Here is a 27,705-nt window from a genome sequence, read left to right on the forward strand (position 1 = left end):
AGAGGACCTGGAATAGCAAGCGTCTTGCGGAAAAACTCTAAGAACTGGTGGCCCAATATCTTTAAAGACACTTTATTCTCCTTTAGTTTGACACCTGTCTGTAGCTCATTATTTAGGTTAGAGTAACCAGCTTTGCTCTTGTAGCTTCACAGTGTGCAAGCAGACTGCAGCATAGGCAATCTGCAACATCTCATGTGGGATCTCTAGCTTGAAACTTTAATCCATGAAGTTCCCTCCATCGTCACACTCACATGTGTGCGTTTAAAAAAAAAAAAAAAAAAAATCACTCTTTTGTTTCCCCAAACATGTTCTGTCTCTGGGCCGGTGCCCAGAATTTCATTGAGGGAAAAAAGCAAAAACACTAGAACAAAACAACACTGGGTGTTTCTGTGCTTCCAATCAGTCCAATTGCAGTGCTACATTTTTAATTTAATGGTAGCAATGAGCTTATTTAGAAACGGAGAGATCCATGCTAAAAACTATGTGTGCGGTGGAGGGTGGGCATAGCAGTCTTCTCATCTTTAGAGGCAGCATGCAAGTGCACCAAAATTGCAAAATTACTATGAGTCCGACAGGAGCAACAATTTCAGGCACCAGACCCCGATACTTCTACTCTAGCCTTTTAAAAGCCCTATAGAACTAGAGCTTTAAAAGGAGACTGCACTTTATAAAATCCTCTCAAAAACAATTTAAATGTCTTTTTAAAAGCCAGTCAGCAGTGGTGGAGGAAGTGTCAAAAACCCAAAAACCCAAAACTATCAGTGATTTCTGTTTTTGAACAAAGAGCAAAATGCTGTAACGCTTGCATATTTCATGAAGGTGTATTATATAGATATATATTTAGATATATAGGGACTGGGGGAAGAGGGCTGCAGCAACAATTATGCAGCAAATTAGGATTTGGTTTGAAATGACAAAATAGCTTATATACAGTGGTGGTTATCTTGTGCAATTTTTTTAAGTTTGTTTTTCTTGGCTGAATAAACAGCGATGGGAGAGGAAGGGAACTAGAAGAGGACTCCTCCCTCTATTCTTGGCCAAATCCTTCTGTTTCCTCGATGGCAAAGAGCAGCTTCTCTTTCAGCTGTTCGTAACTCTTGTAAGGAGGCAAGTCCAGACGGTTGAAACTGAAAAGACAAAAACGGAGACAAACAAACAAAGACATTTTTAAACTGTGTTTATCAGATCTGAAATAGGTTGGGAAAAAATCAATCCCATTACCCAAGAGTATAAAAGTCAGTCGATCCTGAGTGAAAGAGAGAGTGGGTCGTTCTAAAGACCTCACTGAGTTCCAGTGTGGTCCTCTAGCGTTATGTCACCATTGCAAGAAGCAAGCATGCAGTCACAGAGCAGGGTCGCCAAGTCACTGCTGACTCATTAACTGAGCTCCAAACCTCCTCTAGCTTTAACATCAGCACAAAAACATGGTTATGACTATACTTCGAATACAGCTGCTCTCACAGCTTCATCATTTGACACCTTTAAAGCACCGACTGGTTAACATAATGGAAGACAGGTAAAATGTCTTTTCAGTCTAGAAAACTGAATGAGACTCTCTCAGGCCTCTTCTATCCAATTCAAGATGTAAAACCTTTTCACCGGCCTGTCACTGGAGAGGATACTTAGGCAGGCTACCCAGAGATACTTGGGGATTTGTTTAATTTGTAAATAATTCTGCTGTTATTTTGAATATTCCTAACAAGCCTTCTTGTGTTTTCTGCTACTAGCTGGTTTGCTGGCCAGGTTGCTACTCTGGTGGTCCTTGATATCATTTATCCTGCAGTCAGACAGCCTGTGGGACTCCACCAAAACTGTACTAAAGTATACTGATGTAAAATTCTGTGCACAACATTACAAGACATAATGGTCAAGTAGAGAGGTCAAAGGTCAAGCACTCACCACGTGTGGCTGCGAGGAAGCCACGTGTCTTTCCCCACCTTCTCAATGCAGAACTTCTGCGGTCCGTTACTTCCTGCAATGCAAAGGAGAAAGAGGCTTAAGAAAAAAAATGAAAGCATTAAGGAAATATAAATAGTATGTTTAGTAAGCATGCTCGTCTCTCACTGACCCATGAGCTCAGCAAAGCCGCCCAGAGGAAGCCTGCAGGTTCCAGTGACAAACTGCATGAGCCGTAGTCGCACCTCATTGTCGACCTCTTTTACCAGCTGCAGGGAAGGAAATGACGCCAGAGCATTCATCACTGACTTTCTACGACTCGTCAAGGAATTTACGGCAATATGAGACACATTAAGAAAAAAAACAAACGCTATTTCTTGAAGTTCAATTATTTTATCAAATCCTGCACTAAGAGCTTGTTTTACTGCTACTTGGAGGGAAAGAAAGCACAAACTGAGCAAACAGAACAAACTGTGAGGCTGTGCATTTCTGTACCTGCCAGAACCAGATGATCTGTTTGCTGTTCCTGGTGTAGTGACGATACACAGTGTTTCTCTGCCAGTCCTGCAAGTCTACTTCCTGCATGCCACACAGCATCACCTGGTTTAAACACATACACACAAACACAGAGGATATAAACCAACATCATTCCACTGTAGTTGTGTATGCTTTGATTTCCAGGTTTAATTCAAACAAAAATAATTCTGTGGCATGTAGTAAGTTGGTTATTAAATTATTATTAGGTACAAGTTAGTATTACATTTAAACAGACAACGGAAGTCATTAAAATAGATCAAAAATGGTGCTCACCTCAAGCTCCTTTTCATCAAAGTACTGGAGCCACTGAAGTGGAACCACCTCATTGAAGCCGTCGAGAAAAGCTTTGGTTTGACCTTCCACCCCACGAGAGAACCTCCACTCTGCCATTAGACTGCAAGCCAAACAGTACAAATCTTCTTTAATATGTACTTTAAATGATATTCAGAGGTGAGTTTTTTTTTGATAAAACAAAGACTGTGAACCTGATGTACTCCTCCTTGTTCTCTTCAGTGACTTGGATGTTGGCACCATTGGGTTTGAGGTCATGAGAGGTGATCTTCCCCAAGATCTCCATGTCCACGGAGAAGAACATCTCCAGACCGCATTCCTCGATGTTGTTGTCCCTGAGGAAAGACTCAGATGTTGCCAAAGTACAACCAATTTTTAACACATCACGGAGACGCACAGGGAACTGTGTTTGCTTCAAACGCTCTGGATTTTTATCTCTGAGATATTCTTAAGTTGACCTTTTTGTACGTGGATAGCCTTTGCTCTTTCCATACTTCTGCGGTAAAAGGGTTTTCTGACTTCTAATGCAGGAGGTTAAGTTTAGTTAAGAATGAGTAAAAAGCAAATAAAGCAGGGGCAAAGCTACTATAAATAACCCCATTACAAGATGTTGTCTGGCTTTCTTCACTGTCAGCCATTCCCAGCTTTTACTTTATTGTTAATTCAATCAAAACATGGTCTGCATTTTAGTTTCTTCAAAGCTGCCAACTTTTCCACCTAACTCTTTCATTCTTTTAAACAGCTGCGTTAGGTCACTGCTCTGTAATGCTGCACACCGCATGAACCAGCTGCAAAGCACACTGATTAATCAAACTGCATTTGTACTTGAAGATGTCATTGAGGAGAAACACTTGAAGACATACAGGTGAAACCGTACGAAAAAAACGTTCAAAACTAAGTTCAGTAGTTCTTGCTAATATAAGATTAGCGGAACAGGTCGTTTCCTGTATGAAAACAACATCCTGACAAAATGACCACGTTATTAAAAAGCCTAGTGAGCCACAGATTAAATGGAAACCATCACAGGTGGTCAAGACACTTCCAAATTTTACAAAGCTTTCATAAAAGCTATTTTGAGGATTCAATATAAAACACAACATGTTTGTGAGCAGTGGGAAAGGGACACATGTTTTCCTTGAGGTCTCTCACTTCTTTAAGTAGTTGATTTTATGGGGTGTTCTTAGCCAAATAAGTGGACAAAAACCAGAGTGTTGTATGTTATGCACTATAAAACCTACCGCAACATATAGTGGACTGCATAAATGAACCGACTTGACTCCAGGTGTCATTTACAGTGTGTTCATTGTACTCGGGACCAAAAACAAAACAATTATGCAGTTTTCCAATTATGCAATTATGCAGAGTCTTGACTCAGCAATAGTTTGAGAAATGATACAGATATATTTGATAAGCCTTATTTGTACACAGCATTCCAAGAGCAACACTTTGATATGACCTCCATTATAAATAAAGCCTAAATAAACTGCACAATTTGTTCTATCAACAAATTTGCTTGAAAAGCACCCAATAACAAAAGTTCCTTAATAACGGTCAAGAGACCTTGAAAGTTATTCTAAGCAAAGTCAAGCAAAGAGAAACTTTCTAAACAATCAAATTAAGAGTACACTCTGTGGCTCTTTAACCAAAAGTCAACTCAGTAATAAGTGCAGTGAAATTAATTTTCTAGCCATGCCCTCTTCTCAAATGAATACAATATGGTAGGACTAACACATGAGAGATCGATTACCTGATCCATATGAGTGAGTTGTAGAACTCTGGGTCAATGGACTCAAGGTCTTTGAGTATTAGCTTCTTGTTCAGCATGCGTTTGTAGAAAGGCAGAGAGAAGCCTGTGTCAATGAACTTGCCATGGAAAAGTGCCTGTGGGTAATCAAGAGGAGATAAGGTTCTTTAACTGCTGGTCAATCAGAAAGCATCAAGATAAAGAGATTGCAGACAGTCTCACAGTGTAATTGCATATTAACAAAATAAGTAAATATTGGGAAGTGTAAAACAACACTGAACACTTTTTCTCTTGAGCTCTTATGATTTTGAAATAACTTTATCCAAAATATGACTTGTCTTAAAAAAAAGACTGGATGTGAGACACTGGTTGACAAATCATGTGTAATCTACTGTAACACAACCATCTGTGTTGTCATGACGGTTTTAATGTGTGCGAGAATCAAGTGAATGTACCATTGCAATAAAGCGGCCTATGAAGCAGAAGTAGGAGAGGTGGTCGGGGTTGATGGCTGACGCTGGGTTGATCTGCAGACAATAGTTGCTTTTTCCAGCGTATTCAAACAGACAGTACATGGGGTTCAGCACTTCATGGGACAACAAGAAGAACCACTCTCTGAAGAGAAGAAGGAGATGGAGGGCCATGAGCTGCACATTTTCATTTACTCTTTATACACAAATATTCTTTGGAATTCTTTAAAGTTAAAATTATATTTCAGTGTCTTTATTACCGGGCCAGGCCACCGTAATCCAGACCCTCCTCGCCTCTGAAGATGACGTACAATCGCCTCCTCAAGTCGTAAGGCTTCAGGGCCATAATCTAAGAGACAGTTAGCACACACACAACATCAGCAAGTGATGAGTGCACAGTTGTGAATACAGATTGTACAAAAATAAATAAAGAACGCTTGGTCGTTAAAGTATAACACAAAGTCTGTTCAACTTCAGGGATATCATTGTGCCCAGCTAGGAAGCAGCAGTCACTGTGAATCCATTTTAGCTGCTTTGTGCAAATCAAAGTGACAACGGGTGCACTTGAAAGACAACCCCCAAAACAGACCCCCAGTCAGTCAGAGGGATAAGGAGAGAGTAATGGTTCACGGGGCACTGCCTGCAAACCCACTTAGTGTTTGGGGGTTGTCTTAATTCCACTACACCCATTGTCACTTTGCACCAAAGCAGATTTTCAAATATTTTCTTGTAGAACAACGGGTGGCCTAGCAAAAAAAGTTTGGGAACCACTGCACTAAGGTACTACCTTATGCTGTAAACATCATCTTAAACACAAAGATGACAAAAGGAAAAGGACGCACTTACTTGCTGAAAGGAGTCTTCAAACAGTGTCTGCCTGGAGACAGTGATCTTCACATGGCTTGGGAGAGCATTAGACTGAGTGGAGACAAGAACAAAAAAGGTATTAGAGTGGGATTAGGAAATTGGAAGATCAAGTTAATCTCTCACCGTCTTTAATTCGTTAAGTGAGAGGAAACACAAACCTGGCACAAGTAGCGGAAATGGGCAAGCTTCCATCGAAAGCTGCGCTCGTATGCAATCTGAGGGCCTTTGGTGCTGAGGAGAAAAGAAGATTTAGAAAATGTGTTCAAGGGGGCCGAATACTTTTGCGAGCCACTGTAAATAGTTACATCCATTTATGTTTTTCAGTGTTTGCCCTGCATGGAAAATGTGCTCTAGGCATACATTTGGAGTTCAAAAAGAAATTACAAGGTTTCCTCAAAGGCCCGGTGTGAAATAAAACCATAAAACTGAACACCAGTGGGAAGTGCTTCTTTTGAATCCACATCCTTTTTTCTTCTTACCCAGCTTAATGCTATATGTACAGCATATCAGCTAAATTAAATCTCAAAATAACTCCAGCTGGCCTCATTAAACATGGCCCCTTAAACTTTACATAAGCACCTAAAGATGCAGGTCTTCAGACACCTGGTGCATAAATTGATTTGAAAGGTGTTCTTACACAGAAGACTTTCCAGTGCGGGGGTCGCTGAAAGTTGTGGTTCGGGTGTTGTGATCCACGAAGTAGCGAACCCCTTCCCTTGTGTACCGGATCTCCCAACCTTCAGGCAGAGGATCCTCATTCTGTAGCCTGCAGGCACACAGACAAAGTGTTATGTAGGTTTGTAGCTGCTGAACACAAACATTACCTACAAGGACAAAGTCCAAATTGAAAATATCTGGCAGCACTTTACTTCACTACTAAAGAGTAATAGAAAACAAGTTAGCATAAACCAAAGGCAAAACAATAAAATGTAATAAAATGTTAATATTCCTTTTAAAGAGTCAAACTCTAAACCATCAAATGAACAGCAGAAAGTTTTGTGTTTAAACCTTTTCAGCTATTTACTTTACTGCACTGAATCAAATTATAATGGCTAATTTAACTGAATTCCTTTGGGTTTCCTTGTTTTTTTGGCTGAAGAACATACTGGTTCTGCAAAACCTGCCATGGTTATAGTACATTAAGATTAGATGAAGACACACAGGGAGTTGTAGCTTCTCGCAGCTTTAAAAATAAATTTAGCAGGTTTCATGACAGAAAAATAAGGAAACGAGAGGGTTCCAGGTACTGACAGTAAAGTAGGTCAAGATTGCAATAGTTTGATCTGTCCCATCTGACCATACACTCCTGCATGCTGTTCAAGAAAAATGGTGAAGTTACTGTGTGGCTACTAGTAAAGTTAACACAAAGTAGTAGAGCTGGGCGATATGAGATTTTTTCATATCACGATATGTTTTTTTCATTTCAGGCGATAACGATATCTATCACGATATAAGCCAAATAACTATATTTGTAAGATTTAAATGTGCCGTTGCTCACAAGTAAAATGTGAAATAATCAGCAGCTTGTTTTTATTTAAATATTTATTTCCCATAATAAGTTCAACAGGGTAGATGTACTTAAGGAACATGAGACTTTTTCAGATAAATAAAGGCAAATATTGCAAACTACACAAAAGGCAGCCGCTAAAGCGTTTAAGTTTCAAAATAGAACAAACGAAACAGACTAAATTGTCAATTCCACTTAGAAACAAAATATTAATTCTAAAAATAAATCTTAGCTTGTTTTACAGAAGAACAGACAAAACTGACTAACTTTTGTCAATATCAAATAAACTGAGAACTAAAAGGAAATTCTCAATCTCTCCTTGTTGTATAGCTGAGCTTTTCAAACAGTTTTAACAGTTACTTTAGTCTGACAAAAGCCGAATGACGAATTAGCGCTTCCAGTCAGAGACTGAGGCTACGTCCACACGTACACGGGTATTTTTGAAAATGGAGATTTTCAGTTTTCGTTTTAAAAAATAATCCCGTCCACACATAAAGGCAGAAATGAAGGAAAACGCTGCTATGAACATGCCAAAGCAGCAGGTGGCGCTAGATTCCTAACCGTGCAGAAATGTTGGCCAATCAGAAGTCTAGAAGCCTCGGTGGGAAAAAGTAAACAAAGCTGGGGCATAGAAGCAGACCCGAGTCGTATGTGTGGACGGACAGTAACTGTGTGTATATGTAAGCATTTAAACACTGCAGAGATTAGAATTAACAGTATTGTAGAAATTCATTTCACCGAAACAATAACGTGGCGCACAGTGTGACGCATGCACCAGTTTATTGTATTTCCAGACTTGCTTTCGGCACAATTTACAGTGCACGCTACTCTGTTTTTTGTCAGACTTGAAATAGCCGAAATACCTTCACACTACGGAACTTCTATGGCTCTTCCGTTCGACAATCTCTCCGGCGTTGGAACCATCATCTGTTTTCTCTTCGGTCACGCTCGGTTGATTTTTCTAGTCGGCACACTCATTTCCTCCATTACCCGCTGGCTGCTTCCCAAACAAATACACGTGCGGCTTGGCACTTGTGCTGTACGTAACAAGTCACGCGACGTGACGCTGCGGCTGTGATTGGTTCGGCTCTGCGCTACTTAATTTGGATTGGCTGACCTTTTTTTTTTTTTTTTTTAAGAGGACAGGAGCGGAGAGGTCTATCGCGATAGCTTAATTTCTCTATCGAGTAAAAGTTATATCGCGATACATATCGTTATCGTTCTATCGCCCAGCTCTACAAAGTAGCACCGCACAGTGAAGTTAATGGTTTACATCCAAAAGGCCACACTGGCAGAGTTTGTCTGTAGTGTTTTTCTGCCACTCACCCTTGGGTTCGAGGGTCTTCCCACTGTGTTGTCTTTGTGTTATGGTTGACAAAGTACACTCGATCATTGGAGTCAACACGCCTCTCTGAAATTTATTCAAATAAACACAAGAAATCTGTAGCGTAGCAACAGACATAAGAGACACTTGGTCCTACATATCAGTACACAGAAAATGAATCCTTTTAATCATTAAGCAGAGCAGAATGCTGACATTTAACTTTAAAACATATTGGGGATATATATTCAGAATATGCATATACTATACGTATATCAGAATCTGGCATAGAAATAGGTCATATGTACAGCCCTTTGCAAAAGTTTTGGTAACACTAAATGCGTTTTCCCCCTTTCTTTTCTTTATTGTTGTTATATTATTTTAACAGGTTCAAAATAAAGCCACACAATACAATCCAGCATAAAACACCAAAGGGGAGGAGACTGATTGGTCCAAACGTATTCTGCACTATAACAAAGACCGAAAACATGCATCCATTTTTCCTGACCAACTATCCAGCAACAAAACAAACAAGGACCTGTGAGCAATGGTGTGACCTCTAAAGGACTCTAGCAAGAACAGAAGGAACAATCTACCTTCCAGGTGTGTTGTTCCCTCTCTGCACGTGTAGAAACCTAGCACGATTGCTTACCTTATTAAGAACTGCTGATGTACTCCTAGCTCCACTTTTTAAGTATAGAACACAAAGTACTGACACCAGAAAAAGCAAGCACAGCTTTTAGAGAAAAATGAATGTCAACTCACCCCAACCAGGAGGCAGTGGGCCAAGAGGATCATTTTCAGCAGACATCATGGATGCCTGCAAACAAGGGATACACAGATGGACACTCATTGGGGAAACACCAGGAAGGTGCAAATCTAGTCACAAAAGCCCCAAAAGCAAAATAAATAAAAAATAAATTGTTCAAAAACTATTTGTCGAATAGTACTTGATGTGAAGTGGTCTTTGTAGCTGCCTACTGGTAGAAGCTTAACACCTACTTGCCTTTTTATTTATGCTGTAAACTAATCATGAAGATGTGAAGACGACATCACTGATAAAAGACCGCCTCTCATATATTAAGTTCTGTTTCTCACCTTTGGGCTAAATGAGCTGGGCTGGGTGCCAACAGTATATTTAGTAAGTGGGTTTACAAAACAAAAGTCCCGAGACAACGAGACGAGATTAAGGGTGGAAAGAAAAATGACCATCAACAGCTGGTCCTTTGAATGTCTGAGCTCATCATGATGATAAGACTGACGACAACCTGTTTACTGAGGCGGCTACGGGAGATTGTAAAATTGGTGGTGAAAATGACTGAAACCACAGCTGAGTTAATCTCTAAGCTCTGTATTTTTACAAATGAAATTTGATGAGATTCATTCTACTGGATGAAAATCATTTTGGAAAAAACGAAAGTTGGCTTAAACTTGGTAACATATTTCTACATTCATGCTAGAGCTAATCTAAAGTGGTCAGAGACACTGATGTCTGCCATTTTCTGTAGTGCTGGATAAGTAACAAGCTGATAAACCCTGAAAGCTGTGTGTATCCACTTAGTCTGCTGAGTCAGTAATGCACAGATTACATAGAGTGAAAGATCAAAGGACGGCAGATAGTAGGGCTGCACGATTTTGCATAAAATGAGAATCACGATTTTTTGGCTTAGAATTGAGATCACGATTCTCTCACGATTTTCTTTTCCAGTATAAATATTTATTGTATACAGTATAAATTCCAGTATAATTATTCCAGTATACAGTATAAATTCCAGTATAAATTCCAGTATAAATATTTATTGCACTTATTAACTGCACATCAACTTCGTAACAGTTGAGACTGAACATAAAAACAATAAATAAACATAAAAACAACAAATGTCTCACGTTTTGTTGTTGCCGCAAAATGTTGAACTGCTTGAAATTCCGTCTCCACCTTTGCTCGACGCTGCGTGTATAGAGCAGGTAGTGCAACAATAGAAAAATAGTTGTGGGACGGCACTGTGTAGCATTTGTCTAGGGTGTTGCTGGGAGCCATATCTTTGGTCAGGTGATAAGTGATAGCCTCCGTAGTTTCTTTGTGCCTGCGGGAGTTCGACGGGTGTAGGGAAGCGCTGTATAAGGTTCCCGTTATTGATGTTTGGGTGGTTGACCGGAACGGATTTTCTCCTGTCACTTTCTCGTCATCCCTGACGTGCTCTCCGTTGTTTTTTCCCTGCTAATTTTAGCATCACACGGCACAGCTTCTGTATCACGTGGTATAAGGCTCCGCCCTTGTCATTTGTTGAGCAGGAAGAGTGAGCGCTTGTTTTCATGCAGAGTACGTCCCGGATCAAAATGTGGTACAATCGTCGTCTTTTTTTCTTTTTTTTTAAATTTTTTTATTAAATCGTTGTCATTTGGAAATGAGATCGCACATAAATATGAATCGAGATCGCGATTTTCTAACGATTAATCGTGCAGCCCTAGCAGATAGCAGCATTTCAGTCAGCAAAATGTGGTTTTTGCTCTGAGTTTATTTACAGGGCACTTGTTATAAAAACAAGTGAAAAGAGTGCAAATTTTTCAGTCATTAGGGCTTCAGGGCTTCTTTTTGATGAGGACCTTGACTTCTAAAAGAAAAAGGGATATGGCTTGGTCTACATACTAATAATAATGCAATCAAAATAACACTATTTTAGATTGTATTAGAGCCTCTCTTTTAAATGGGCAGCATGTAAGTTACTTATTTATATGTATAAATATGAAAACAAGTAATTAGGCAGAAGAGCGAGTGTGGTGATGTGTCTTACAGAGTAGAGGTATCTCTGGTTAAACTGGTGCATAGCTCCCTGCAGCTGGCTGCGCTGGCTCTGCCACTGCTCAAAATTGCGCACCGATTCCATAGTGGGACGCTGCCATGTGGTGGTGCGGGTGTTGTGGTCCACATAATAGATCCTACCCCGGTCATCCACTCGACGTTCCCAACTGGTAGAAGGAATGAGATGGGATGGTAAAAATAGAGAAATACACATGAAAGTACATTTCAATGCCAGAAACTGACATGTAGGTGATTAAACAAAAAGACTGAAATAACTACTTACACCTGCAAACAACAAAAGTAAATATAGAAAGAAGGTGCTGTATTCTGGACTATAGGAGAACAGGAGTATTTACATTCAATTCACAGCTAGTTGCTAGCCCGTATAGACCTGCACTATAATATTTTGGTGGATCCCAGAATGCAAAGCATACGTGTCTAAGGGAATTTTGTTGGCCCAGACTTGCAACGTGCATCTGGTAGTTGGTTTGGATCAAGGTTGGATCATGCCCACAACGTAAATGCACTGCTCTGGAGTTCATTTGGAACTGTTGTTTCAGTCTGCCCCTGAGTGCTTATTGTGTTCATGTTTGATTTAAACAGACTAAACACACCAAGTGTGACAACAACATAAGACAAAGGTGAGACCCTCACCCTGGTGGTAGCGGCTGTGGTCTTTCCCAAGTAGTCGTCCTGGTGTTGTGGTCTACATAGTACGTTCTCCCGTGTGGGTCTTTTCTCTGCTCCCACCTAAAAGATGCAAAATTAAACAACAAACAAAGGATGAAAAATTCTGGTCAACGTCACTCTACTGTTGTCATATTTGTGTGCGCACTGGTGTTTAGGTAATTTGAAAACAGAAATAAATCAAAATAAATACAGTAATACTGATCAGTAAATGAGCAGCAGGGGTTGTTTTTGTGTTTTTTTTTACCCTGGTGGAAGAGGATCTGAGGCTCCAGTATTGGGGACCTGCTGCCTGGGCTTGGCCCCATCTGTAGTTACTGTTGCACTGCTACTATTACTACCACCTCCACTTCCTGAAGCATTTGTTTCAGCAGGCGCCGGGGAGGATGACGACGAGGACGTGGTGACCCCCTGGTTTGGAGAGGTGAATGTGGAGGAAGAAGAGGATGCAGCAACGGCAGTGGCAGAATTAGCAGCAACAGAAGAGGTTGACGATGATGTGGAAGCAGGCGGGGGTTGAGATATGCTATTTGGTGCTGTGTCAGAGTCTGGCAGGGCAGCATCCTGAATGCAGTCCTCGTGGTCACTTCCAGAGGGCAGCACATCACTTCTTGTCGCAGATGACTGCCCTTCAGCAGCATCACAGGACTCCCCATTGACTGCAGGCAAGTCACAATAAGACCGGAGTGCCGTTTACTTGTATAACTCAATCCATTGATGTCAGTAATGCCTCAATGCCTCAATAAATAAATACATAAATCAGTCTTTTAAGCTGTTGTCTGCAACAACCGACTTTTAGTGTAACAGTCTAGAAGTCTGCATATGTCCACAGAACATGGATAAAGTGATAGAAACCGGCTTATCAGCAAGGATCTCTGTGAAGGCAAATACATCTATTACGTTGGAATTTATGAGAACAAAATGAATGATAAGATTATTAATTGAACCCAAATTTTTAGAAGGTGAAAACTGTCTACTTGAGCTACTTTTCATGCACCAAAGTTAGCCTATGGAACTCTTACCAGGTACCAGTTTGGTATTCTGATAACCCCACACAGCCAGTTTCCATTTGCTCTAACTGTGTGTGTGTTCTTTATATGCAATGCCATTAAAAAATTTATATTCTGTCATGAATCTCAGCTCAATGTGGCCTGTCCTCCGAGTTTAAGTGCACTCTGCTTTCACTTCGCTTTTCTTTCCAAGGAGATTGGATAGAGGTGCTGAGAGCAGCAGAGATTAAAGGCTTCCCTTAATGTAATTACTCCTCTTCTCTACTCTTCACTAGGTTCACATCGACCATGGAGAGCATAAACCTGAGGTGGTTTGAGACCATCCAAGGCACTATAACATATAAATGTTACCAGGGTGCTCTAATAATATTCAGTCTTATCCAAATCAAGTTATTTTTTGTCTAAAATAAAAAAAACTAAACTAAAAACAAAACTAAAAACAACGATAAATGAGTTTTGTAATGTGTACTGTAAAGTAGACATTACAGCATGTGCAAACTCACCCATCCTACTCTCATTATCACTGTCTGAGGGTTGGTGGACAGGGGTGGAGTTGGTTGTGGAGTCTCCGTTGACGACATGACCAAGAGCAGGGCTGCAGGAGCTTGAAGGCACCTGACCATCCGCACCACTGGAGGCTGAACAGGAACCTGACCTTGGGCCCAAGTCTGTACCATTCACTGTGCTTGAAGAGAAAATACAGGAGATTTCATCTTTTTATTTTTTAATTCAAATCTGAATTGCTCATGAGAACAAGCAACTGTGTGCTACTTCACTGCCTCCATGGCCATCGGATCTGAGTTATAACACTGAACTGATTGTTTTGTAGAGGAAAACAGGCTATAATAGGATAGTACGGTGATGTAATGAGTACAACTAAAGAGGCTCCTTTGTGAGCTGACAGAAAGAGACCATCGCAAAACCTGCTGTCAAGGCCAACCTTTGTCTTTGTGAGAGGTGGGTTCTCTGTGTGATTAGGAAAACCCAAAAGAGATGGCAAATACAGATAACTCACATTAATGAGTTTTTTTACTAGTCAGCATATTTACAAGCCATAAAAGCTCTCCCTATAATTACGACTCAAAACCTGTTAAGATGCTGTGCACAGGAAGTGATGCCAACAGATTTTCAAACACTGAGTCAAACCCAGGTGGACCTGCTTAAGGCGAGTTGATGTGATGCTGAGACAAAAGACAGGGTACCAATTACAAAAACAGAAAAACATGCACAGTTTGAAGACAACAATGCATCACAGGCCTACAGGCTTTATCATGTGGTTTGACAGGTTATAAAACCTGCTGCTGCTAGATCCACAGAAGGGTTCCTTTACTTGACCATTTAAAACTGGAAACACAAACTGAGGGGAAAGAACAAAGGAAATGCAACAAAACTTTAAATACAAGTGCGCTCATGCTCACAGGTGTACACACGGGTGCTCATAGACACAAACTGCACCCTTTTTGGCTCCTACCTGAACGCACACTGTGCGCTGTAAATCTTATGTGCTGCATAATAATATTTAATATTTACTGCTATATACACACACACACAGAGTATCACGATGGTGTTGTGTTTATTATATTGCTGTTTTTTTAATTTGCTTGTTTTCTCTCCCCCCCCCCCCTCTCAACAGGTGATCCAGGTGATATGTATTTTTTGCCCCCCCCTTTCTTTGCCCTTCATCAGTATTCCTCTTCCCCCTCCGTCTTTGTTTCCCTCCCTCTCCCCGGTCATGTCTGCCCCGTCTGTAACAACTGAAAATAAAATAAATATTAATAACAACAAAGGTCAATTAAATGGACCAATACGGTAAGGCAGGTATGGTCCACTTGGTAAAGTAATTCCGTTTGGCTTCTCTCTTTGCCTTCAGACAATAATTCTGATGGCAAAAGAACCAAACGGGACAGGCGGCAAAAAGAAGGAAACACAACAAATCAAAGAGGAATAAACAGAAGACAGAAATCAAGGCACAGGCATTACAAAGGGAGAAAAAGGCCTCCTGTGTGAAACGATACAGATCACTTAACAGTAACAACAATAATTTAGAGCCAGGTTTTGCTGAGCACTGAAGGTTTTAAGTAAGTGAACTCACTGCAGGTGTTAACACAAAAACACTAAAATAATAACACAAAAATGTAGGTTGCATGGACACTATAAAAGAGAGCTGTAGCTAACTGTGACATCATCCACTGGTTTCTCAATTTCTGTTTTGAAGCCTTCAGAAGGTGTATTCATGATCGCCATCTTGGTTTAAGGAAAAAAACAAAACAAAAAAACAAAAACAAAAACCCAGATGTGATGAGCAGGGGCGGGTCTAACTGTGAATCTACTTGCTTATCATTCACATGTCATTAGGCAATGAAGATGCCCTGGATAATGAATGCATTTTGAAATACTGCATGATCAAGATTTATTATTCAGCATATAAATGGATAAATAAATGACCGAGTCCATTAATATAGCAGGAAATTGTGTACATAGGTCACGACAGCAAGCCATTTTTCATAACATTCTGTAGGACTGGAAATGCGTTTGCCATCCCGACTACCTGGGCCCTATTTCAGGAAGCCGGTTTAGAGCAAAATCTGAGTAAGTATACCCTGAGTTAACGAAAACTCTGGGTTTTCAGTTTCACAAAGCGAGTTTAGATTAATTCTGAGCGAGTTACTATGACGACACACTCCGTGAAGCTAACCTGCCCCCTAGCAGGTTTACTTCAACTAACCCTAACTTTCTCCGCCTCTTTGTCGGAAACCTGACTGTAGGAAGTGTCAGACATGGCGTGTCCCTTCCTTGAAGAGCCAGTAGATGTTGAAGCCCAAATTCTCCGCAGAGCTTTCCGCCGGGAGAGAGTGATTAGAGCGCGTTTGGACATTTTATCATTTCCTGATGATTTCCTGTGTGAACGTTACCGTTTCTCAGCACAATCTATAATTGATTTGAATAACATCCTCAGGCCTAATATTGCTCATGTGACACATCGCGGACATCCTCTCAGTTCTGTACATATTATTCGTATCGCACTTCGGTTTTTTGCAAACGGGAGCTTTCTGTATAATATTGGTGACGCTGAGCACGTTTCCAAGGCTACCGTCTGTCGGGCAGTCAGGAATGTTACAGTTGCACTGAAACGTCTCCTGTACTCGTTTGTGGTGTTCCCCGGTCATAGACCCACAAGATTTATCAAAGAGGGATGCCACAAAACTGCAGGTATCAGGATGAACAAAACTTAATTCATGATGTGGTGATATTTGAACTACTACTTAAATTTTACATTTATTCTCACGGGTCCCAGGCGTGATTGGCTGTATAGATGGCAATCACATTCCAATCATTGCTCCTTCAGTAAATGAAGGAGACTATGTGAACAGGAAGTCTTTCCACAGCATTAATGTACAGGTACATAGTTCCCTGTAGCATTTCAAACTAACAAATTATTTCATTATAGTAATGGATGCTAATTTGTGTTCTCTGCACTGTGAAGATCATATGTGATGCTGCCAACATTATCACAAATGTGGAAGCCAACTGCTCAGCCTCTGTGAGTGGTGGTGGTGGAGGACCCCCACCTGTTTTTCAGGCCTCCGCTTTTTTTCTGTTGGCTATAACGGGTCGCATATGAGCATACAGAGTAAGCAAATATGTACTTGTAATGTGCTCAGATAATTTCAATAAGTGCTTACAGAAAGAAAATTAATGTAGCCTCTAACTGCAATTGATTTATATAGGACAAACAGACCAAGCACTATGGCTCATAATACAATTACACCTTACCTGTTTGGACTATATTTTTATATTTCATTTTTACTTGCTGCCAGGAACGTTTGGGGCCTGTTGGGTTGCACCTGCGCTCACATCACATCACAAAATAAAATGTATGAAATAAAAAATAAAATAAAATATAATAAAATAACGTGTTAAATGGGTGGAAATCCCTAGATCAATGTTTAAATTAACACTCATGCATTGACTCTGTCGGCCATGTTTTGCCATGCATGCTCCCTTTCTTTTGTAGCTGAGGCTGTGTTACTTTTGTCCCGCAAAATTTGCATGTTATCGCCCACCCCCGTGACATCACGCTCCAAAGCCCTATACTGCCATCAGAATTTCGGCCTCAAGCGCTGTAAAATACATTGACCGCGCCTTCTTTCCCTCCGTCTCCATGGTGACTCGCTTAATCTGTGCTCCGCTTATCAGGGCTTTATGTATCCTCGTGCGCGCGCTTAACTTGGGGTTAAAGCAACTCCACGTTGATTGAACTAATTGTTATCAGCCTTTCTGAAACCAAATATTCCGAGTTGGACAGTTCGGGGTTACTCAACCCTGAGTATCGTTTTTCACTCTGAGTTTTCTAAACCGGCTTCCTGAAATAGGGCCCTGGTGACCAAGAGACAGAATTAAGCCACATTACCTTTACTTTTCCACCCAGAAGCTCCGTCCATGTTTTATACTGTCTAGGATGTTAAAGCAGCGGGTGACATGTCATATACGTCTATGCAAGAATCTCAGTTTATCTGCAACTAAAAATTCAATACAGTTTGCGAGACTGCTAACTACCTTTGTAAAACCACAATGAAGTTGGGTTTTTAATAGGTTCCAACTATTTAGTTATTCAAACACACAAACATTTTATGTTCACAACAATTTAGGGAAAATTTAATGTAGTAGCATTTAAAGTTCAAGCAAGCACTAAGGCACAGTTTCTTGTGGCATCTCAGAGCATCCTCACTTTGTTTATTAATGTTATGTAAAAATGATTTCAAAATGAGTCATTATTTTATGCTTATTCCTGTTTATACATTTCTTAAAAGGTTTAAAGGGGATTTGTTCACAGATTATTGTTTAGAGAGATGGATTCATGTGCATATATTTGCTGCTTTAACTGTCTTGCATTCAAGATGTGTGTTTAGGGTTTCAATGTTTAGGTAACAATGACATGGGGAAAATTATGTCTGCCCGCCACAATTGTCCTTCGGCTGGCCGTGTTTGCAATCTGTCTGTGCACTTGCACATTTCTGGAACTCCCAGGAAGTGGAAACAGCTTTAAATATCCTACTGTTTGTGTCTTGCAGTCTTCTCAGTAGCTGCAATGCAGAGAGGAGCCAAGCAGCCACAACCCTCATAACCACCCCCCATCTGCTGTGAAGAGTATTTTTTTTTGTGGCTCTTCAATAGAAGCCAGTACAGCTCACTGAAGGGCACTTGTGACAGATAAGACTGGCACAAGCAGCTAGCGTGAGAAATTAAAACACAAAGGGGACGACGGTCTTAACTGAGAAGTAGCAAGACAGAGAAAGACAAGACACAGACCTCACGGGGCTAGCAAAAAACAGGACATGAGTATAAACAGCAATGGAAAAATATGGCTTCGTGTATTCCAGCACAACTTATTGCATTGAAACAAGGCTAACACACTTATCAGCCTGTTAGCATTCTTTAACTTGAGAATAAGCATGCTCCCTGGTTTGAAGCAGTAATTCTTAAGTAGATAGAAATTTGCTTTGCGCGGGGGGGGGGGAGAACTATGCGAGCGAACATAAAATGTCCCAAAAAGGGTTAGTTTGCCTTTTCAGTTTTACCTGTTGGCAGCCCTTGAGGATGAGGAAGATGAATCTCCGTTTTCATGGATGGCGTCACCATTCTGTTGGACCTCTGAAGATTTAAGAAACCAATGTTAGCCTAGAGATAACGGGATTATGTATGCTGGGAATTCATTCAACTCAATCTGTATGCACAATCCATTCACATACTGTTAATACAGATGAAAGACCCCTCCGCCCCTCCTCTCCCTTAGAAAAAGAAAAAAGAAAAAAAATCACCCACCCCTGACATAAACACTGAGCTCACTGGAGCCATTTGGTGCATTGCCGTTGGTAAGTGGTGCCAGTTCCTCCTGGTCGGTGACAGTGAGTCCATCAAGGTACACGGTCAGCTCCCCCATGGGCACTGTCACCCCCTTCTGCTCCGCACTCAGCTTCAGCACTTCCTTCACATTCTCTACTGTGGATTCAAAGCAAGGACAGTATTAGAAACAGCAAATAATAATTACAAATAACGTTTAAAAAAAACAAACAAACCCTAAAATTACATGACACTATGCTTCTGCATCTTTGGAGGATATTATCGGGGTCATGCAACACATAGTACTAGTGAGCCTGATTTAAACAATCCATAATGAAGTGGTTTTCTGTTGGGTTTCTCCTGAATACAAACATTTTTTGAGCTGGGAAAAACCCTGTTTTGATGCTGTCCTAACCGTATATTTACTAAACAGTTAGACAAATTACAACCTACACTTTCCACATGTATCATTTGCTACTTTCTGTAACAAAAAAGTTACATTTTCTGCCATGGTCTTCCAAGGTTCGAGTGAGGTCCAGCGTGGCTTTGCCCAGCAGAGCATCTGCTTTCAGGGTGTGGTGGCTCCAAACTTTGAAATCCACCTGTGTGTTTGGAGTTACATTCCTAGAGAATCATAAACAAACACGCACAAAATATGTGTAATTCTTGAAATTCCCCCCAAAATCTTTTTAAACAATTCAAATAGATTTATGCTATCACAAAAAGGAAGAGCAGCAGTTAAAACTGTACTTTTAGTTTTTTAAAGTTAAAAAAACAAAAACAAAACTGGCAGTATTTTAATCTTCTTTTTACTCTAGGATGACTCAACTAAGGAATAAAAGGCTCTTATTGTTGAAACGCTCTGCAATACTCACACAGACTTATATTTCAAATACACTGAGATTTAAGAGCAACTCTAGAACTTTTATAAAGCATTTGTGTGTGAATCAGTGAATAAACTTATTGGTAAGGCGAGCAAAGGGAACACACTGAATTGATATGACATGTAACTATGATTCAACAGGTCCCCCTCTCAACAGTTATTCCCCACCTCAGGAAAGTATAACAACAAACAGAAAAAAAATTTTTTTGAAGCTTTGCATTCTTCTAGTTTCTCTATTTTTCAACACCTTCCTCCCCTCAGAGCACCAATAACTTGTTATTTATCCTGGGTAACCAATGTACCAAGCACACATGATACCACTACCCTTTGATTTCCATCTTCAAAATGAACACTATACAGCACAGTAACTACATTTAGGTCTCTGAATATCAGCCTAAAGAAAAACACTGAATATTAAAGCCTTTGTGTAGCACCCATAACAGCTTGCAAAACATCCATTGTGTAAACACGAGACCACAAACAAGCAGCGCTCTGTCTTGTCAGCAATAATGACCCCATCAAGCCAATTAGCATTTCCAACGACATGCTTCTGACATATGGCTGAGCCAGTCGGAAGCCAGAGAGCTGCAAACGTCTGCCATGTTCAGGATGATGGCTCCATTAAAAAACACCATTTACAGAACTTTTCTAGTCCAGTCTGACCACTCAAAGAACTGCGGGCTTTTAAATGATACAAAGAGTTTTGTATATTATCATACAACTTTTCCCTTAGTTTAATACTTATAAAATCAGCCATCTGAGGGTTCTCCTGCTCTTATGATTGCCTAATAAGATTCAACAACCACTCTTGGATTAAATACTGTATAAGACTGCTGAACCAAACAAAAAACAAAGCACCACAGAAACTCTCTGTCAACAGCTTTTAATGTCAACACATAATACTGCAGAACAGCTTCTGGAAACGTCATACCTTTTTGCTTGTTTGTGTGTGTGTGTGTGTGTGTGTGTGTGTGTGTGTGTGTGTGTGTGTGTGTGTGTGCGCGTGTCTCGTCTCCACAAACTTAGCTGTTAAATAAATAAAGATGAAAGAAACAGCCACTGACATTAAATAAAATGACATGCTTCAACACACAGCCTGTTGAACGCTGTCAGCCAGTTGTACACAGCACACTTACAAAGTGAGCCTCTCGTCCCATTTAGGATTGGAGGAGCTATGAGATTTTGTAGTGCGCCGCGTCTCCCCCTCAGCTGTCACCTCCACATAAATGGCAGTCCCAAACAGGGAACTCTTCTTCCTCTTGAGTTTGGCACAGGACACTGATGGAGAGAAAATGAAAGACACCATTTAAACTCAATTACATTATATTTACAGCAGAAAAAGTGACACTAACTCTGACATTTAGGTCATAAAGTGTGATACATGAGTATTCACATAGAAAATGTACACAGAGTGCTTCAACATAAGCTTTTTGTGGCAGTGGCAACACCCTGAGGCGACTGACACTTTTACACATCGTAGCCTACAGTGTTTTACTCACCAATGGCATAGAGTTGTGACGTTCCTCTGTGGTTATGGCTAGTCTCTGCTCTAGATGAGGCCGTGGCCATGTCATACACCACAGTGGAAAACCTTTAAACCCGCAAACATTACACACAAATGACCGAGTCAATTCACAAAAGAAACGTGAGCGCCGATATTTCTCAATAAGAATACAGAGAAATCAAAAAAGCTGCATATTGTGAATGACAGGTTTGTAACTGAGGTCTAACCAGCTAACAGCGCCTCAAAGTTAATCAACATCCTCTGTAAGCAGCCTTCACTTTTATATTCTCTTTCACCAGAGTGAGAAAGCGAGACCATGTTACCCGTGCAGTTTGTTTGTTTTTTGTTTTTTTAAATCCAGCACAGTCAGGGAAATGTTGAGTCAAAAGCAGTTGCAACTATGGCTACACTTGAAACAGGAAATGAATTTTAAAATACTCTAATCTAAAATTCAAACTTGGCCAGGGTTTAATAAGAGAATATTTCTCTTCAAATTATACAAGACAGCATTCTCTTGCTATGCCACAGAAGTACCAGGACAGATTTGGGAGAACTTTTACTTTCTGTGGAGTGTAAAGTGCTTCAGATAAACACAAATGTTGATGGTTTGGAATTATTTATTTTATACATGGAGTTACAGTTTTATTCTTATATTATTCTATCTCTTCAGATATGAATAGTACCCAATAACTGTAATTCTCCACAGAAATTCCAGAAAAATAAAAAAACAAAAATCATGTATACTCACAACTGGTGTGTGCTGCTAGACCATCTGGTTCAGCCTACTCCGTGTCCCATGGTGCCACTGAAACAGAAGAGCACAGGTTTTTAGGATAAGATTTAGCTGGTAGAAAGGTCTGACCTCTGACCTGATTAAGATAACAAATATATAGTTACGACTTGATATGTATTTATTTCAACCACAATAATCAAACTGTAAGGACACTAAGTGCTGAAGCGCTTCAGGTTAACAGAACTAAAGCTGAGTATCTTGTGTAACTTGGGTGGGCCATCTAAGCACGTTTATGTCTGCTCAAGTATATTTGGCAACTCATTCTGGCTTTATTTCTTTATTGTTACAAGACAATGACTACATCTGCAATCAGTTAACTAGCAGATATGCCCTTGCCCATATTTTGAAAGTTCAGGTCCCCCACACATCCCAGCTCATGTTTTCTTACCAGCCATCTCACTGACCACATCACTGCAGAGACCACTGTCACTAAGCTGTTTCTCCAGAGTGTCTTATCATGTAAACACAGACTCCAAGACTCCACGTTGGACTGCAGCTGGAGACGGGAGTCTTTGTTCTGCTTGGAGACCCACTGTGAGCTGAACCCTTCAGCTCACTGAGGTTGCAGAGCAGCCCAAAAAAATTAAGACTGGTTGGTTGGAGTCTAGTAGGATGAGAGACTCACTGGAGAGGCATTTGATTATACTGCTCTGTTATTTATTTGTCTCAAAATAGTTGGTACTTAAAACATTTTCCAAGTAGCACCTTATAAATTTTTAGTGTGCCACAAATACAATTCAAATCTGTGGCAACCACTAACAATTTACTTTAGTTACTGCAACATTTCCAAAGGCCTGACAAGCCTCCCATCCATAGTTATAATGCTCGTGTGGGGCTTAGTGAAGAGTCAACTGATGTTAAGGCTTCTGGACACTAAACCACTGTCAGCACATTAGTCAGACACAGCTTCTTGCAAAAGACAGCATCCATCAAGTAACACAGAGCAAATCCACAACCTATTACAGCCTCAGTCAGCTGGGAAAAATATACTAAATAAGTATATGAGGAAATTCAACCATTCTTCCAAGTCATCAACTAGTCATCAGCTTTTCATATCATGTGTGGTTTACAATGACTACTTTAACTCATTCACTGCCAGCCATTTTCAAATCAGGTAACTCCCCACTGCCAGGGTTTTTGAGCATTTTTACTCATTTTTGAAGAGCCACAGAAAACTGTGTGTTATGAGCATATAAACACTGAACCTACCAAAATGAAGAACAGACTCTCTTCTTTCATCCAAAAAAAAAAAGCTTGTTTCTACCATTTTCCATTCTTTAGTAATCAGCTGTAGAAGAGAGGTGGGTTCCACCAAAAATGCCTGTTTTGACCAAAAAAAGGGAGAAAACGAGCTTTTTGTGAAAAATACATTTCAAGCAGAAAAGTGCCTTTGACACTAATATTTCTTGCTTTGTGACACCTCTAACATATAAAATAGTTTTTCACTTCTATAAAACAGAAATAACACTGAGAAAGGTTATGTTTTATCAAAACAATTTATTTACAAATATATGAAAAAATAAAATGTACATAGTGAAACATTTATTCACAATGAATAATTCACTTTTGTGTGGTAATCATTATAACACTTTCCGGGATGCAAGGGCACACAACAAGACTTGCACCACATTTTTGTCTCACTGCGCAATCCCTTACGTGCGCAAACCCTGCACCTCCTTGCAGGTCTACTTTTACTGCTGGTGGGCTTCAGTTTTTCAAGTTGGTGCCTGCCTAGGTCACCATCTAGCCTGCTATCAGGGTCGGTGTTGTAAGGTGCCCTTGGGGTTTTTCTGCCTTTCCAGTCACCTTCCCCTTCAAATCCCACACCTGCCCCCTCCCATTGAAAAACGTAACTGACGTCTATAGACGTCAATGGCGGTCAACGTAAGTTTTTCAATTGACGTCTATAGACGTCAATGGCAGTGAATGAGTTAAAAGTCATGCAAGCCAATTCTATTCTCTTAATTCACACACATATATATATATATATATATATATATATATATATATATATATATATATATATATATCTTATATAGCTCTCTCTGAGTACTCAGAGCACTCTGTACAACATGCCACATTCACACAAACATGTGCTTGTGTGCTTTCTAACTACCATTCACACACATCCAATGGATGCATCGGAGAGCAACTTGGGGTTAATATCTTGCCCAAGGACATTTGGCATGCAGGGGAGGAGCCAGGGATCGAACCACCAACCTTCTGATCAGTAGATGACCTACCCTACCTCCTGAGATACAGCCCAAGTCAGGGGTTATGTCAGGTATTGATTAAAGTGGGACCTGTGAGGGTTACTACTAAACAGCATCTCTGAGCAAGAAATATGGAAACAGAGTGGTATTTATACAGCGGTGTTTGACTCCTAATCACCAGGGTTGAAAGAGGATCATAACTCAATAGCTGATTTAATATTGCAATTAAATTTGTTTTCTGAAATACAACTTAAACATTTTAAGAGCTCAGAGATATTGACAATCTGAAAATTGTTAATTGCCCAATTAATACACACCCAAGGACTTTGGCTTATGGTGTTTAAAGATACCCGTTTTGAACCTGTTCAATACCTGCTTGGAGGGGTTTAACAGCAAGTCTAGGGGACAATTAATACTTTATTTGTAGGATCTGGATTCTTGGGTAACACCAGATGAATTCAGTTATTAAAAAACCCCTATAGAACCATAGAAAACACAGGAACTTTAATCTTAGGTTCAATTCAGTTTTCTTTGTTTTGCTCGAGGACTACTTATCTGTTTTAATATGCTAGCTGCCAGCAGGGTTAGCACAAGGTTAGATTTGCCTACAAAACAAGAGTAACATGCTTACTGCTGGACGTGCATTTTGTATTTTGTGAAGATTGTCTGCTCATGTTCCTGCTTAATCCAAAGGTTTCAAAGGAGAGTCTGGCTAACAAAAAAAATCAGCTTGACAGCAGACAACTTCCCTTGTTTCTCTAAATGTACACCTTTGTGTGTAAAAAGCCAAGACAAATCCTTTCTCACACCACCTGTCAAACAAGCTTTGCTGTCTGTTCTAATGCACTGTCTGTCTTCCTGTGACCTAATGACGCACATAACAGTTTATACATAGACACACATGCCCGCTGTACTACAGCTGTCTATAGAACACATCCGGGCAGACCATGAGCAGGAATGAAGCATAGATGCTTATAAAGTATATTTAAATGTTTAAAAGTCCTGATGCTGAATACCTATTGTTTTTAACCTGACACCGACTGACATGGTTATTTTTTAATTTATTACTTACTTGGGTTATTTTTATGTTTGTTCTGTTTATTTTTATTTTTAACTAATGTGGCAGGAATTTCCTAACTTTAAGACAAATACAGTAAATCTCATCTTTATCCAAAATAACGAGACTGTGATTATTCTTACACTACCCCATACCGTAAAAGCTTTTTTTTTAGTCCACCTCTCTTTTATTTTGCCAGACTTTAAAAAAAAAGATTCTCACATGGGCAAAACACACAAGCTTTACACAATGGTAGCAGGCTACAACTCCTAATTTCACCCACAGCTGCTTTCCTGCTTTTCAAAAGTTCAGTGTCTTTGCAAGTGAGTGAGAGCACAAAAACAAGCATATTTTAGAGCCAGCAGACAAATAAGACACTTTTCTCTAAGTAATTTCCTTCCAATGTGGCACTAGCATACACAGCATGTGATAGCCCAAATACTAAACCACTGTTCATGACAGAGAGACAGCAAGACACTAAGAATCCTGAAATACAATAGCAGATACTGTATAAACATAAACCTGCATCAGCCACTCAAACAAACACAGCCATGAAAGACCATTTCTCTGAGACCAAGCCTGTCCAGAAAAGGGAAATGTAAGGCAACTAGGCCTAATCAGTACTGACAGGGATTCTCATCAGGTGTTAGCGGAGCCCACATAAATATGGTCTCTCTTACTTTGTCTCTGCTCAGAATTTCGTCTTTAAAGCTAGAGACCCTGAAAGTGTTACATGTTATGCTCACTATTCATAGGATAACTCAAGTTGGAGCAACACTGAAATAAACAGCTGTGGCTCAAGATCACATTCACCTGTGTTAAGCACTGTCTACGACCCGAGAAACACCCAGACTAGAAATGTCAACACGTTTAAAAGTTAAAGAGTAACACATCGTTTCCTTTCATGAGAAAATCTTTAGTAATCAGTCACATGGATCAATGGGTAATAAAGCAGAAGATTGATTCCACTTAGGCACAATTCGCAGGCCATACGCTAGCAATGCTTAATTTACATATTAAATACTGATCATAACACACAAACTCCGGTACAGTTACCGAACAGCGGCTAACTTTGGGGTAATCTACTGACTGCTAGCATTAGCTTACAAAGTGTAACTTAATAGGCAGCTACTGGCCTTCGGACACTTAACCTCCTAAATCTATTTACAACACACATACGTACAATATGTGCAGATACTCCCGGTGACAACCTTTAAATGTGTAGTAGTACTAGTCTGTAACTAAAGCTACACAGCTAGCTATCAATAAGGTAGCCAGCTAGCTACAGATAAAAAAGCAAAACAATTTTAGTCTTGTGAAAGTAGCTTAACGCTAGGTGACTATCCTTTCTACTGTGTGTAGAATATCCATCTGACAAACCAAAGGGTGATAATGGGCACATAACTAAAAATGTAGCGTGTTTGCTTAATCTACATCTGCATATTGTTATAACGTTACAGCAGACGCTAGCTAGGTGAGCCAAGTTAGCTGCTCGCTAGCCGGCTATCTGACTAACTTACTTAGCATCTTGGCTAATTGTCCGCCATCACAAAGCTAGCCAGTTCGGCTGCATATAAAATACAGGCTTATCAAGAAATACTATTTAAACACTCGGAGAAAGTCTTTCTAAATGCTTTAAGTGACATTAGCAGGGGTGTTTTACCTTGCTCGCTGTTCCTCTACTTTCCTACACTCTGTGTCTTGGCTGTGTGCTAACGCAACGGTGTCAGTAAAATCCTTAGCCGAGCAGGCCCCTCAGTCTGCTACGGCTCTCTTGCCATCTCTGTACAGAAGCCTATGACTAGCAAAACACACGGGCGACAGGCGCGCCACCCCAGTAGATACTAGTGGAAAAGGGGTAATACTGCTGTGTAATAAGTCGGAACACGAAACAGGCTTACTGCTATACACTGCACATTTATTACTTTTATGTAGTCTAAACGGAAACCCTTAACTAAAGTATTCGGTCCGTCATTATCCAATTTATTAATAAAATCCAAACTTTTGTTTTTCCTTTTAAAACACTCTTTCTTTGTTTAATCTCAAAATTTCTTTATTTTTACGTTTCACGTTACTGAACGTTGTAAGCATTGTTGACTGAAAGTCCCGTTTACTTAACCAATTTTACCAGAGAAATGGTGTAGGGGGTGTGCGTCCCTACACAGGTCCCCGATAAATCTTGCGGGCACCGATACATTAGGAAAGAAAACTAGGCCGATTTGTCGTAACTGAATATGTTGATGTAATGTAACCTCTTATTACCTGATACTTTTTAAAAATATAT

General features: G+C 40.1%; 1 protein-coding gene across 2 annotated transcripts; it reads right to left on the reverse strand.

Moving 5' to 3' along the window:
* Positions 1-289: 289 nt before the first annotated feature.
* wwp1 (WW domain containing E3 ubiquitin protein ligase 1) lies at positions 290-27,270 on the reverse strand. 2 transcript variants are annotated; one of them, XM_080306325.1, is made up of 26 exons: positions 27,085-27,230; positions 23,361-23,472; positions 22,107-22,163; positions 21,354-21,445; positions 20,991-21,132; positions 19,471-19,595; positions 18,954-19,130; positions 18,710-18,782; positions 13,634-13,815; positions 12,368-12,779; positions 12,088-12,183; positions 11,426-11,600; positions 9,399-9,453; positions 8,639-8,723; positions 6,443-6,571; positions 5,964-6,036; positions 5,785-5,856; positions 5,199-5,287; positions 4,924-5,083; positions 4,472-4,605; positions 2,919-3,059; positions 2,707-2,827; positions 2,392-2,496; positions 2,069-2,165; positions 1,900-1,972; positions 290-1,127 (listed from the first exon to the last, which is right to left on the reverse strand). In XM_080306325.1, exons 4-26 carry the CDS (start codon positions 21,421-21,423, stop codon positions 1,028-1,030), a joined length of 2,886 nt encoding a protein of 961 aa, XP_080162451.1. In that variant the 5' UTR covers positions 21,424-21,445; positions 22,107-22,163; positions 23,361-23,472; positions 27,085-27,230; the 3' UTR covers positions 290-1,027. The 2 variants fall into 2 exon arrangements, with proteins under 2 accessions (XP_080162451.1, XP_026034975.1); XM_026179190.2 differs by lacking the exon at positions 23,361-23,472 and having other exon boundaries at positions 27,085-27,270.
* Positions 27,271-27,705: the final 435 nt, after the last annotated feature.

Source organism: Astatotilapia calliptera, chromosome 9, assembly GCF_964374335.1.
Source record: "Astatotilapia calliptera chromosome 9, fAstCal68.1, whole genome shotgun sequence".
In the NCBI taxonomy this organism is placed as follows: Eukaryota; Metazoa; Chordata; class Actinopteri; order Cichliformes; family Cichlidae; genus Astatotilapia; species Astatotilapia calliptera.